Here is a 13,012-nt window from a genome sequence, read left to right on the forward strand (position 1 = left end):
TAGGTGCACGACTACCGATGCCTAATCCTAAGACCTCCCTCTACCGAGGCCTAGGACCTCCCTCTACCGAGGCCTAGGACCTCCCTCTACCGAGGCCTAGGACCTCCCTCTACCGAGGCCTAGGACCTCCCTCTACCGAGGCCTAGGACCTCCCTCTACCGAGGCCTAGGACCTCCCTCTACCGAGGCCTAGGACCTCCCTCTACCGAGGCCTAGGACCTCCCTCTACCGAGGCCTAGGACCTCCCTCTACCGAGGCCTAGGACCTCCCTCTACCGAGGCCTAGGACCTCCCTCTACCGAGGCCTAGGACCTCCCTCTACCGAGGCCTAGGACCTCCCTCTACCGAGGCCTAGGACCTCCCTCTACCGAGGCCTAGGACCTCCCTCTACCGAGGCCTAGGACCTCCCTCTACCGAGGCCTAGGACCTCCCTCTACCGAGGCCTAGGACCTTCCTCTACCGAGGCCTAGGACCTTCCTCTACCGAGGCCTAGGACCTTCCTCTACCGAGGCCTAGGACCTCCCTCTACCGAGGCCTAGGACCTCCCTCTACTGAGGCATACTGCATATCCGCATGCAGCATTTACCTTGTTTGCTGCAAATTGGGAGCTAGTCTACTTTAGGGGACCCACCGTAAATCCCCATAGAGAATTGGAGCTGTGCTGAAAAAGGAACAAATTTCCGCTTTCAGCTCTTTTAAACCCCCACAAGTTATACATGTATGGAAAGCTCAGAATCTGCTCTAACGAATGATGCCACTTTCGGTGAGAAGAAACTGAAGCTCACCGTGAACGAGGTGCCGAAAGGCCGCAATCGCAGCTCCATCGGCCATCTTCTTACATCTGTGCTGGCTCATATTGTTCTCCCTCCTCATTGGAGGGATTGTTAGCTGGGGGCGTGCCAGAGAAAAAAAAAAAGTCAGTAGCTAGTTCTGCGTTGGTCTTGTCCGGGGAGAAGGGAGAGCAGTTTCTGGCACGCCCCCAGCTAACAATCCCTCCAATGAGGAGGGAGAAAAATATGAGCAGCACAGAAGTAAGATGGCCGACGGAGCCGCGATCGCGGCCGTTCCGGCGCTTCCTACATGGTGAGTTGCACCTTTTGCTCACCGAAAGTAGCATAATTCGTTAGAGCAGATTCTAACCTTTCCAAAGATATATAGCTTGTGGGGGTTTAAGAGAGCTGAAAGCGGAAATTTGTTCCGTTTTCAGCACAGCTCCAATTCTCTATGGGGATTTACGGTGGGTCCCCTAAAGTAGACTAGCTCCGCAAATTGTGCCCATTATAGAAGCCGCAATTTGCGGCAAAGAAGGTAAATTTAGGTGCCCGGAGGCACCCAATAGCTGGCGCTGCCTTACGCCCAATTGCCTTCTTTGCCATAAATCCTGGCTTTTATAATAGGTGCTTATGGGGACGCCCTTCTTTCGGTAAGGGCTTCTTCACACTTTTTTCCTGATTAAGATCTGAAGATAGGTTAGAATGAGGCATTATATACCTGAGAGATGTTAGGGCTAAGCATGCAGAGCTTAGGGCCCGCTCACACGGCAGTTGATTGGCAGTGAAAAGCCTGTTGAACTCTCACAACTGCTCGCTGCCGCTTGGCAACTGCTTGCTGAGCACACAGTTCAACTGCCCAAGTGAAAGGGCCCTTAGGGCTTGGCATCTGAAATACTGGGGATAAAATGAAGTGTTGGCTTACGGATGAGTCTATTGGGTGTAGATGAGGGGCATGAGAATATAGGTTGAGAATAGATCAGAAAATTAGGATTAGACATTTTAAAGGGTGGAGGTCAGAGATTGCCATGAGGAAATCATAATTCATTATGATTCCAAATTTTAAAGGGAAGGTTTAGGCAGCGCTTAAAAAAAATAAATATCCAAATCCACTTACCTGGGGCTTCCTCCAGCCCGTGGCAGCCAGGATGTGCCCTCGGCGCCGCTCCGCAGGCTCCCGGTGGTCTCCGGTGGCGAGCCTGACCTGGCCAGGCCGGCTGCCAGGCCGGGCTTCTTCGGCGCTCCACAATGCGTTTCATTGGTGCGCGCTGATGTCCTCCGGGCTGCACTGCGCAGGCTCAGTAGTTCTACGCCTGCGCAGTACAGCCTGGAGGACGTCTGATGATGTCAGCACGCACCAATGACACGCATTGTGGAGCGCAGAAGAAGCCCGACCTGGCAGCCGGCCTGGCCAGGTTGGGCTCGCCACCGGGAGCCTGCGGAGCGGCGCCGAAGGGAAAAACAGCCTGGCTGCCACGGGCTGGAGGAAGCCCCAGGTAAGTGGATTTGGATATTTATTTTTTTAAGCGCTGCCTGAACCTTCCCTTTAAGTCTCTCTTTCATTATTTCCTTTTATCTTTAATAGGCCTGAAGGCTTGGAAGAGCTGTGGCGGGGTCAGCCTCTGTGCCCCAGTCAGTACCACAAGTTCTTTGGGTCCTGTAGAGAGCCCGACTACAAGAGAGATCGAGTCCTTCTACACCCAAACAAATCCAGTCATGTGACCGTCTGTAAGAACTATCAGGTGACGCTCCGCTTATTCTATATTCATGATTCCCTAGTCCTGTACAGCAGGTCTTGGTTTTATATCTGCACAGGCCGACATCACACAAATGACATCCAGCCTTGGTTAGGAGAACCTGTCATATACCATCCAGGCAGTGGAGCCGCCATTTCACCAGGACTGGGATCTACTGGGATGAATCTACAAATAACAGGAGACTAGGCTGGTGGGATCGCCACAGTCACAGAATGTTAACGTTTGAGGCCCCATTTACACTTACCTACTGCGTCGCTCTGCATTACTATTTCTCTTGCCGCAAGGGCAATGCAAGTCTTTGAAGACTTTGTTTAGTATTTATATAGTGCTGACATATTCCTCAGCGCTGTACAGAGTATATTGTCTTGTCACTTAACTGTCACTAAGAGGGGCTCACCATCTAATCCCTACCATAGTAATATGTCAATGTATGTATCATGTAGTGTATGTATCATAGTCTAGGGCCAATTTTAGGGGAAGCCAATTAACTTATCTGTATGTTTTTGGGATGTGGGAGGAAACTGGAGTGCCCGGAGGAAACCCGTACAGACAGGGAAAACATGCAAACTCAGTGCCCTGGCTGGCATTTGAACCTAGCACTGCAAGGAGAGAGTGCTATCCATCAAGACACCGTGCTGCCCACAGCAGAATACTTACTGCAATGCGGTGAGCTGGAAGTACCCAAACAGCCGCAATCCCACCGCAAACTCTGCAGCGCATTGCCGCCTGATCTGTGCCTATTGCACTTATTATGCGGCAATATAAGTCAGATGGCGATGCAGTAAGTGTAAACGACAGGGGTGCAATGCAGCGCGCATGTGCAGACTGACAGAAATCCCAGTGATGTACTTCTTGCCCAGCAGGAAGTACGTCACTGAGTGGGGGGCAGACCTATGCATATGGCCCGTGGCACAGGGTCATATAAAGGCTTATATCTGTGGTGCGAAGCAGTAACAGCTCCACATCGCACCGCTGTCTATCGGCAGCCTCAGGGGTGGGAGATCCTCAGGAACTGAAGGCTGTTCTTGCTGAAGGCTTCATGTAAATGTCTGTGATATGATCAGAGCTGGAAGGGTCCATGTAAATGCAGGCAAAGGCCTCAATTCACAGAGCACAGTGCGGTAAATGTGAAGTGCTCGGTAAATCGCCACATTCGTTATTTTAGACTTTTGTGTGCTAATTCACAAAAATGGTGCGGTAGAAGTTCGGTAATTAACCAACTTCAATAGACTAAACTCCGTGCCGAGACAGCATTACAATAGTAAGAGGCATCCTGACATCACTTTAGATGTACGTTTTGCTATACTGTTTGTTATACTGCCAGTGTTCTCCCCAGGCTCTTTTAGCCGGGTGCTCCACCCGGCTAGATTCGGTGACCACCCGGCTGTCATCGGCTCACCTCCTCACCACCTCCTATGCTGTAAGCACAGTTGCCATGCATTTTCAACTTGCCCCACCCGGCTAATATTTCATGCCACCCGGCTGGAAAAAAATTCTGGGGAGAACACTGTACTGCCTTTTATTTAATTGCCAGAGCTTACTTAGATGAACTTCCGGGAGACTTGACACATGACCTGCTTAGGTGGTTTCCCTACTAGCTATTCTGCATCTTCAAACAGGAATGGAAGAGGTTAAACTGCCAAAGGGAGGCAGGGAGACTTCTTTTGTTCTGTTCTCTCTGCTGGCTGCCTAGGGGTAGAAAAGCTGGACCCTCCTGAGAAGGCTTCAGGTCCTATCTAAATGCATCATCTAGATTTTCAGGAGACGGGCTGTTTCTATTGGCTTCTGTCCCTGTCAGTCATAGCTTATCCCTCTCTGCTTGTCTGAGTCACGCCCGCAGTATCGCAGGCCCACTCTCGTTTTGCCACACCAGAGGTGTCGGTAAAGTTTCAGACTTTTACTGCATGACCTATTCTTTAAGAATTGACATTTCCTGATATTTGCTGAGGTATTTACCACACAAGATGTATGGATACCTCAAAAGCCTGGTACACACTTTTCAATTTTGATTGGCCAATCACAATCAGAATCGCTGACCAATTCTACCACCTTCATGTAGTTCGAGGATTTACCTACACAATCTGCTCATAATATTCAATATTTGTTGACTCTCATACTACATGAAGGTGGTAAAATTAGTCAGTGGTAGGGATGATCACAGATATGCAAATGCTTCAGTTAATGCAAATTTTTATGCAAATATATTCAGCTTGAAAATGGACCACTCAAACTGTATACATTTGCATAAACATTTCCATAATCATTTGCATAATTTCAGAAGCATTTGCATCTCATTGATCATCCCTAGTCAGTGATTGGCCTGTCTTAATTGAAGTGTGTACCAGGCTTAACCATTTCAGCCACCCAGACGTGAAGCTCACGTCCGGGCGGCTGCTCTCCTGCGCACTCACGCTCCCGTGCCCTGGTTGTGTCATCCGGTAGCCCTGGGATCAGTGAAAGGGAACATGGTTCCCGATCACCGGTCCTTGTCCCCAGCAGAAAAGCCGAAGCGCTCACCCGTGGGGCTTCAGTTCTTCAGCCCGGAACAATTTCCGCATCCCCCTTGTACTTCCGCTTAGCGAGAAGTACAAGGAGGGAAAAAGGAGGGAAACCAAAAACGAAGGGGGCCATCTTGTGGCCAAATAGTAAAACTACATCTGCACATTTTTTAACGTTACAATTTACACACATTACAACATTAAAAATTAATTGTTTATGTCCCACACCAAAATATTGCCCAAATAAAATTTTTAATGGTAAAAAAATAAAAATTACTATAAAAAAAACAAAAAAAAAACATAAATAGTTACCTAAGGGTCTGAACTTTTTAAATATGCATTTGAAGGGGGTATACTACAAACATTTTTTAAATTATAAGCTTGTAAATAGTGATGGATGCAAAACGGAAACAATGCACCTTTATTTCCAAATTAAAATATTGGTGCCATACATTGTGATGGGGACAAAATTTAAATGGTATAATAACCGACACAAACGGGCAAATAACATATATAGGTTTTAATTATGGAGGCATGGATTATTTTAAAGCTATAATGGCCGAAACTGAGAAATGAATTTTTTCAACTTTTTTCTTATTAATCCTCTTAAAATGCATTTACAGTGAAGTGGCTCTTCGCAAAATGTACCCCCCAAAGCCTAATTAGTGGCGGAAAAAACAAGATATAGATCAATAAATTGTGATAAGTAGTGATAAAGTTTTTAGCAAATGAATGGGAGGTGAAAATTGCTCTGATGTAGAAGGTGAAAAATCCCCGCGGGCTGAAATGGTTTAAAGCTGTAATATTTAGAGATCTTTAGTTCTGCTCTCATTCTCTCCCATGGCGTCTTTTTCCTTGCCTCAGTTTTTTGAGATGAACGTGTATAACAGCGATGGCTCCCCACTGACGGAAGACCAGATCCACCAGCAGATGCTCTTCCTGCGAGCGCACTCCAAGAAGACGGACAAGGAGCCGGTGGGTGTGCTCACCACTGACCACCGCAACAGCTGGGGGCGGGCCTACAACACCCTCATCCGGGGTAAGTCTGGGCTGCCAGGTGAAGGAAGCTGGAGCATACATTGGTGTGGTATTCCCGAAGAGATCATTAGGCGGGTGTGTGTGGCTGATATTGTGGTGAAACCCCTCCCACAGTGTGATGTCATACCCATGATCATGACCTTTTCCTGTCTGTGAACATCATTGCATTGTGGGAAATAACTGCTTTTTCCAACTGCCAAGCAAAGAATAGCTCCCTCTGTACGTAGAACTCTCAGTAACAAACATTCCGTACAGATCACCTGGCAGAACTAACAATGTCACCACCAGTGATTAAATTTCAGAATGTAAATTGGGGAGAGGAAAGATTTTATATTGGGCAAACACTAAGTCTATAAATGAATATTGTAAAAAATAAGCAATTTTATTCATTGTTCTTTTCACTACAGTTCTTTAAATGTGCCGGGGAGGCTTTTGTTGTCAGCTGCTGCTGGTAATGAGCACTTGCCTCCCCTCTCTCCTGTGATTGTTTATAACTTCTGTCTATAGGTTGACTAGATCAAGTAACTTGCTTATTAGCACTGCTACCTAGAGGCAGAACTCTAAATACAACACCCGCTGAAAATAGTCACAGCAATGACCTAGAACAACATAATACAGTATCTTACAAAAATGAGTACACCTCTCCTATTTATGTAAACATTTTATTATATCTTTTCATGATACAACACTGAAGATATGACACTAAGATACAATGTAAAGTAGTCGGCGTATGAGACATAATTGGTTTCCCAGAATCCTCTGGTGCAGGGGCGTAACAATAGGGGCTGCAAGCCATGCAGCCGGGGGGGGGCGGCGCGGCCCGCTCAGGGCTGCTTTGGGGGGCAGGAGGGGTCGCAGCATGAGAGGAGAGCATTGGACAGTCCCCCCCCCCCCCCCTCATCTCGGGCTCTCCCCCCTTCAGCATCAACTAGTGGCAGCAGGCAGGAACACATACCTCCATCCACTGTCAGAGGTCTCCAATCTTTAAGAGCCTCACGCTACTTCCTGTTCAAACAGGAAGTAGCCTCAGACACTTAGAGAGTGAATCCTCCGGTGGTAAGTGGCGGTGTGTGTTGCTGCCGCCGCTGCTGCCAGTGATAGATGCTGGAGAGGTGCGCAGAGGGGAGAGCCCGAGGTTAGGGGGGCAACTGTCCCCCCTCCCCACCAATGTCCAATGCTCTCCCCTCCAGCTGAGACCCCTCCTGCCCCCCAAAACAGCCCTGAGCAGGCACCTGGGGGGGGCACCCAAATTCTTGCAGGGGGCCCAGTGACTACTAGTTACGCCTCTGCTCTGGTGGTGAGAATTCTACATGACTTATCATCCTAGACCTAGGCTAAACATCAATGGGAGGGTGGGGCTAAATACCAATGTACATCAATACTGTATATAAATACAGGAAGTGTTTCGGATGTTGAAACCAGAAAAAAAAAATACTGTTAAAGTGGGTATACTGAATGTGTTTTACATTCTACTACATGTCGCTGCAGTACCTCTTTAAAGCTGCATTGACAGCCATACTAGCCCAGGAAAAAAAACTACATAAGAAGATAAATACCTACTTAACATATGTATTGTACTGTCCACATGTTGATTTCAGTTAATTTAATTCGGTAGATGAAGAGAAAATTGTTCCGGACAATTTCTATCTTTACTGCCTCTGACTGAAGCCAATTCTGATGTCATTTCCTCCCTTACACTTTTTTATTCCCCTCTCCCAGAAACTGCATTGTCATATCTAGCTTCCTTTGTAAACACATGTGAACACAGCATACATCCTATGCTGTGCCCACATCATACATACTTATCATATATCAGATGTATTTTCTTCCTCAGCCTCCTGTCACACTGAACTGCCCTCAGCCAATCAGTGAGGAGCATGAATGTAGGAGGGGGATAACAAGTTTCCCTCTCCCCGGCAATGTACCAAAACAGAGCCAGGCTGACTGAGATAAGATTCATTACAGCAAACATTTACGGTTTTATTGGAATGCTTGCAGTGCTGGGTCACGAGGTAGATTCAATAATAAACACAGGGCAGTGGGTAAATGGGATTTTGTGGCTGACAATCCTTCTTTAGGGACTTTAAAGCATATTTTCTCAGCCACGTGAGGGAATCATCCCCAGTGTATTGCTTGTGTTGTTACAGACCGACTGAACCGAGAGTCGGTGCGAAGCATCCAACAAAGCCTCTTTACGGTGTGTCTGGACGCCACAGCGCTGAAGTACTCGGAGGAGATGTACAGCAGCCGCACAGCAGCTCAGATGCTGCACGGAGGGGGGAGCCACGCCAACAGCGGCAATCGCTGGTTTGACAAGACATTGCAGGTGAGTTCAGCACTGTACCCTCTCCAATACTTGTATCATTCCCACTGTACTGCTAGATGGCGCCCTAAGCCACTCTGTGATAGCCTTTCTGCTGGAGCTACAAGACCCAACTAAGCACTAGCTATGGATAGAGCAAAGCAGCAGCCCAACAGATTCCCTGTGCAGACTGGTTACAGGATGGTAGGTTGCTGTTTGTAGCAGGACTTATGGAGAAGCATGCGATCAGTCTGATCATGTGATAGATTTGTAAGACTCTGACTTGCTGTGATTACTTCCTGTGTTGGGCTATCCAGGAAACGGAAGTGATAAAAGATCTTGGCTAGCGAATCAGAGCCTTACAAATTTGTCACCTGATCACGAGCTATTCCAGGCGTTCTGCTGACACGACTGTGGTAGTCCTATGAGGAGAAACATGACTGCTCAGTGACTGCCTTCGTAGGTATGCTCCTCTTGTTAAATGTCTAATGCGTTTTGCTTTTTGGATACCAAATCCAACCAAAGCTTTTTTTATTTTGTTAATCTCTCTGGCGGTATGCTGAATTCCAGATTTTAGGGTGTAAAAGCAATTTTTTTGCATGGTTTCAGACCCTAAAACCAGGAAAAAAAATCATGCTGCAAGAGAAATCTGCAGCTGCCCAGCACTTGCTCACCTCACCGGAATCCAGTGCTGCAATTCTCCCTCCGTGCTTCAGGTGGCTCTGTAACCCTGTAGTAAGATTGCCGTCTGTCATGACAACAAATGGTGAGCTCACCAGAGGAATGCAGAGCTTCCAAGGACAGGAAGGAGAATGCCTGGAACCTGGTGGAGGTGAGTTGAAACATCGAATGCGTGCAATACTCTGCACAGACCCCCCGACGGCTACCACGAGCCAGGCTCTGGGTCACCGCTCTGGGCTGCGGTTTTCCACCCCGAGAATGACTCTGGGTTTCCACCAAGGATGTTAAAGTGGGAAGGATTAGAACCTATCTCAGGGTGTACGTTTTAAATAGCCACTTGTAACAATGGGTGGCAGATGTTGCTCCTTGGTAAAATATTGCTGGAATTTTATTACCAATATTTTATTGCCAGCTTGCCTATGGTGTAACTTCTTTCCCAAAGCAAACCCCTGGCTAACCCCTTCCTAAAGTAAACTGCTGCCTAACCTTAACCCATCCCACCCGCCAAAAGTAAACCCCTGCCTAACCCTAACCTATCTACCAAAGCCAACCCCTGCCTAACCCTACCCCCATCCCCATCAAACCACTGACTAACCCTAACCTCCTCCCCAAAAGCAAACCCCTGCCTAACCCTAACCTCCCTCCCAAAGCAAACCCCTGCCTGCCCCCCATCCCCAGCAAACCCCTGCCTAACCCTAACCTCCCCTCCCCCCCCCCCCCCCCCCCCCCAAAAAAAAGCAAACCCCTGCCTAACCTCCCAAAAGCAAACACCTGCCTAACCCTAACCTCCCACCAAATCAAACCCCTTCCTAACCCTATTCTCGCTCCCCCCCCCCCATCCCCAGCAAACGCCTGACTAACTCTAAACCCCTCCCAAAGGAAACCCCCTTCCTAACCCTTTACCAAAGCAAACTTCTGCCTTAAACCTTCACTCCCCCACCCCCAAAGCATACCTCTGCCTTAACGCCTAACCCCCTTGCAGAGCAAACCCCTGCCTATATGCATAATTTCCTGAACCTCCCCTGCAGTAACTATGGTAGTCCATAAATAGGTGTCCTGTCTTCCATTCCTCTTACTAATGTCTCCCCACGTCCCCGTGAACACCTGACTCCTTGCAGCAGTCTCTGCCTCCCTTAGCTGTACTGTGCATTGACTCAGAGTATGACTTCTGCAGTTCGTAGTGGGAGAAGATGGAACATGCGGTCTCATATACGACCAAGCAACAGCTGATGCCTCTGCGGTCCTGAGGATGCTGCGGCATGTGCTGGAATACTGGTGAGTGAGTTGCCAGTTTTCCTTTGTAGTAGCGCGTGTGTGTGTCTGTGTGTTTTTTTTTTTTTTTTTACATTTTAAGTGTACCTGAAGTGAAAAATAAAACTACGTTAGTTGCTTATCCCAGTAGGGGAACTCTGCTCTGCTAGGAATGTATACTAATTGTAGAAGACAAAGGAATGCAAACAAAAAAGATAATTTTATCACATCTTCGAATGCAGCCAGAAGCTGTCCACTGAAGTAATGAGCTTTCCACTAAAGAATAAAGAACTGTGTTTAACTGTTTGAATGCTGTTCTGCTACAATTTTTGGAGGGGTGGTAGTAGATGTTATGCTGTAAATCTTCTAGAGCAAAGAAGAAATACTATTTAGTACCACTTTAAGAAATTGTCTGCCTCTCTCTTCTAAGAAGGTCATACAGCTCCACCTTGTCCATCAAAATCCTCCTACTGACTGTGTGTAATTGTGTGTGATTGTCTTTATTTGTCAGCCAGCAGTGGTTATCCAGATGTAGCCGGTGATTCCAAATCAGTTTTGCCATCAAAGAGTACCTTACATGGCTTAGTAAACAACACACATAAATCTCCCTTTGCAGAGTCTGAGCAGTTCATCATCATCATCTGATAGACCCAGTTACCTTTTTCTGTTCAGGTGCTCAGTCAGCTCATCTCCCTCAGGAGGGATTTTTTTAATGTTTAGGTTTCCTTTATAAAAGTATAAACACAAGTAAGCAATCGCATGTATTTAAAGAAATGCATATCATGCTTTATTTGAAAGTAAATGTTTAAACCTTTCAGTAATCCTTATAAGTGATTTATTTGGCGTTGGTTATCCGAGGAGCGTCTGCATGGATGAAGCGAGCTCCGGTACGGAGTGTTGCGCGGGGCTGGGCAAATGCCTGCGGAGTTGGACTTTAAAATAAGTAGGGTAATTACTCGCAGCCCTGAATGTCCAATTAGGAGATATAGAAAACCAATTATGCAGAGATATTAATGACTCACACCATGGTTCACCTCCAGGTTCTCCTGTGTTTAGTGTAATATAAACCCAGAAATAAGTCTCCAAAGGGAAGGAAGGTATTCCGTTGTAATTAGTCCACAGCACAAGCAGAGGATGGTGTGCCGTAATTATCTCCACAAGTCAAATTCTTAACTGAATCTACACAGGCAGGTAGTAAATGTTTTTTTTTTTTTTACCCAAGAGAGCTCTATTGGAAAAAAGAAGACAAAGTATGACTGCAAAATGGGTGCAAAATCATTGCCATGTATAGCATAATCAAATCGTATTGTAGAGTAAAGCTAGCAATACACAGGTCCATTGTGACTTGATATTCCTAGCCAAACAATCCACTATCCTATTCAATTCTAATTCGACAGGATCGGGGGTGGGGCTTTGGGCGCCTGTTCCTCCTCTCTCTCCCCACCCACATGCAGAGTAGCGCAGTTTACCTGCAGGTCCTCCACGCTTCTCAATTGCACACTCTCTATTCTGCCATTCACCACCTCCCAATCACATGAACAATGTAAGTCATGTGATCAGGGAGAGAGGCTGTGGGGGTCCATTCCTCCCCCCTCTCCTCACCCACATGCAGAGTAGCGCAGTTTACCTGCAGGTCCTCCACGCTTCCCAGCGGCACACTCTCTGCTGCCATTCACCACCTCCCAATCACATGAACAATGTAAGTCACGTGATCGGGGGGAGAGGCTGTGGGGGATTCCTCCTCCCTCTCCTCACCCACATGCACAGTAGCGCAATTTACCTGCAGATCCTCCATACTTCCCAGCTGCACACACTCTGCTGCCACACTCCGCCTCCCAATCACATGACCAATGAGTCATGTCTGCTGCCACACTCCGCCTCCCAATCACATGACCAATGTGAGTCACGTGATTGGGGAAAGGCTGCAAGGGTCCTTCCCTCTTCCCACCCACATGCAGAGTAGAGCAAGGAGGGGAGTCATTATTTCCAGTTTGGAGGAAAATATCATCCAAATTGTATGCAGTTTAAAATTGGGGCAATCAACTGCACTTTCTGATGATTTTGGATTGGTCCAATCCCAAGCTGCGTATAGTTTGCATTAAATTTACACACTAGTGAAAATGATTAGCTTCTCATTGACCATCTCTAATGAGAGTATGCCCTTGTAGCACGTACCATTCTATTCTGGTGCAGCCTGTTGCCACGGGTGAACGTTTCTTGTTATGTCTACATTTGCTTTTTAATCCTGTTCTTCTTCAGCTCCAGAGGCCCAAGTGACCTGCCCCCTCGGACTCCCATCATCAGAGTCCCTCCCCCGAGGAAGCTGTACTTCAATTTCCCCTCTGAGACCAAACAGCACGTTGAGCAGGCCAAGCAAAACCTGGACATGTGAGTGTGTATGAGCTTAGAAATGAGGGGCGTGGTCTTGTAAGTGGTAAACGCTTGATTGCACCAGCTTGGGTTATCTATGGGTCATGCTAGACTATTTGCAGCTAGTAACGCACTTTTTTGCCTCTCTCAGGCTGGTCAATGACTTGGACATCTGCTGTTTCACCTTTACTGACTTCGGAAAGCAGTTCCCCCAGAAGCACAACTTGAGCCCAGGGGCTTTTCTGCAAGTCTGCCTCCAACTAGCCTATTACAGGTGAGGAAGAGTGAGATGGTTGGACCTTTAGGACATGTGTTCAGTAACCGGCTCGCCCTGATATCTCTCTGAC

The 13,012-nt window shown here is 47.3% G+C and overlaps 1 protein-coding gene across 1 annotated transcript in view; it reads left to right on the forward strand.

Annotated features, from left to right (window-relative positions):
• The window catches only part of LOC137528748 (carnitine O-acetyltransferase-like), a 63,928-nt gene that overhangs the window by 30,617 nt on the left and 20,299 nt on the right, over positions 1-13,012 (forward strand). The window contains exons 5-10 of the mRNA XM_068250288.1: positions 2,354-2,510; positions 5,888-6,062; positions 8,209-8,387; positions 10,219-10,319; positions 12,555-12,683; positions 12,817-12,940. Of these exons, the coding sequence (XP_068106389.1) occupies positions 2,354-2,510; positions 5,888-6,062; positions 8,209-8,387; positions 10,219-10,319; positions 12,555-12,683; positions 12,817-12,940 (865 nt within the window). The remainder of the gene's footprint in view (positions 1-2,353; positions 2,511-5,887; positions 6,063-8,208; positions 8,388-10,218; positions 10,320-12,554; positions 12,684-12,816; positions 12,941-13,012) is intronic.

Source organism: Hyperolius riggenbachi, chromosome 8 (genome assembly GCF_040937935.1).
Source record: "Hyperolius riggenbachi isolate aHypRig1 chromosome 8, aHypRig1.pri, whole genome shotgun sequence".
Lineage (NCBI taxonomy): Eukaryota > Metazoa > Chordata > Amphibia > Anura > Hyperoliidae > Hyperolius > Hyperolius riggenbachi.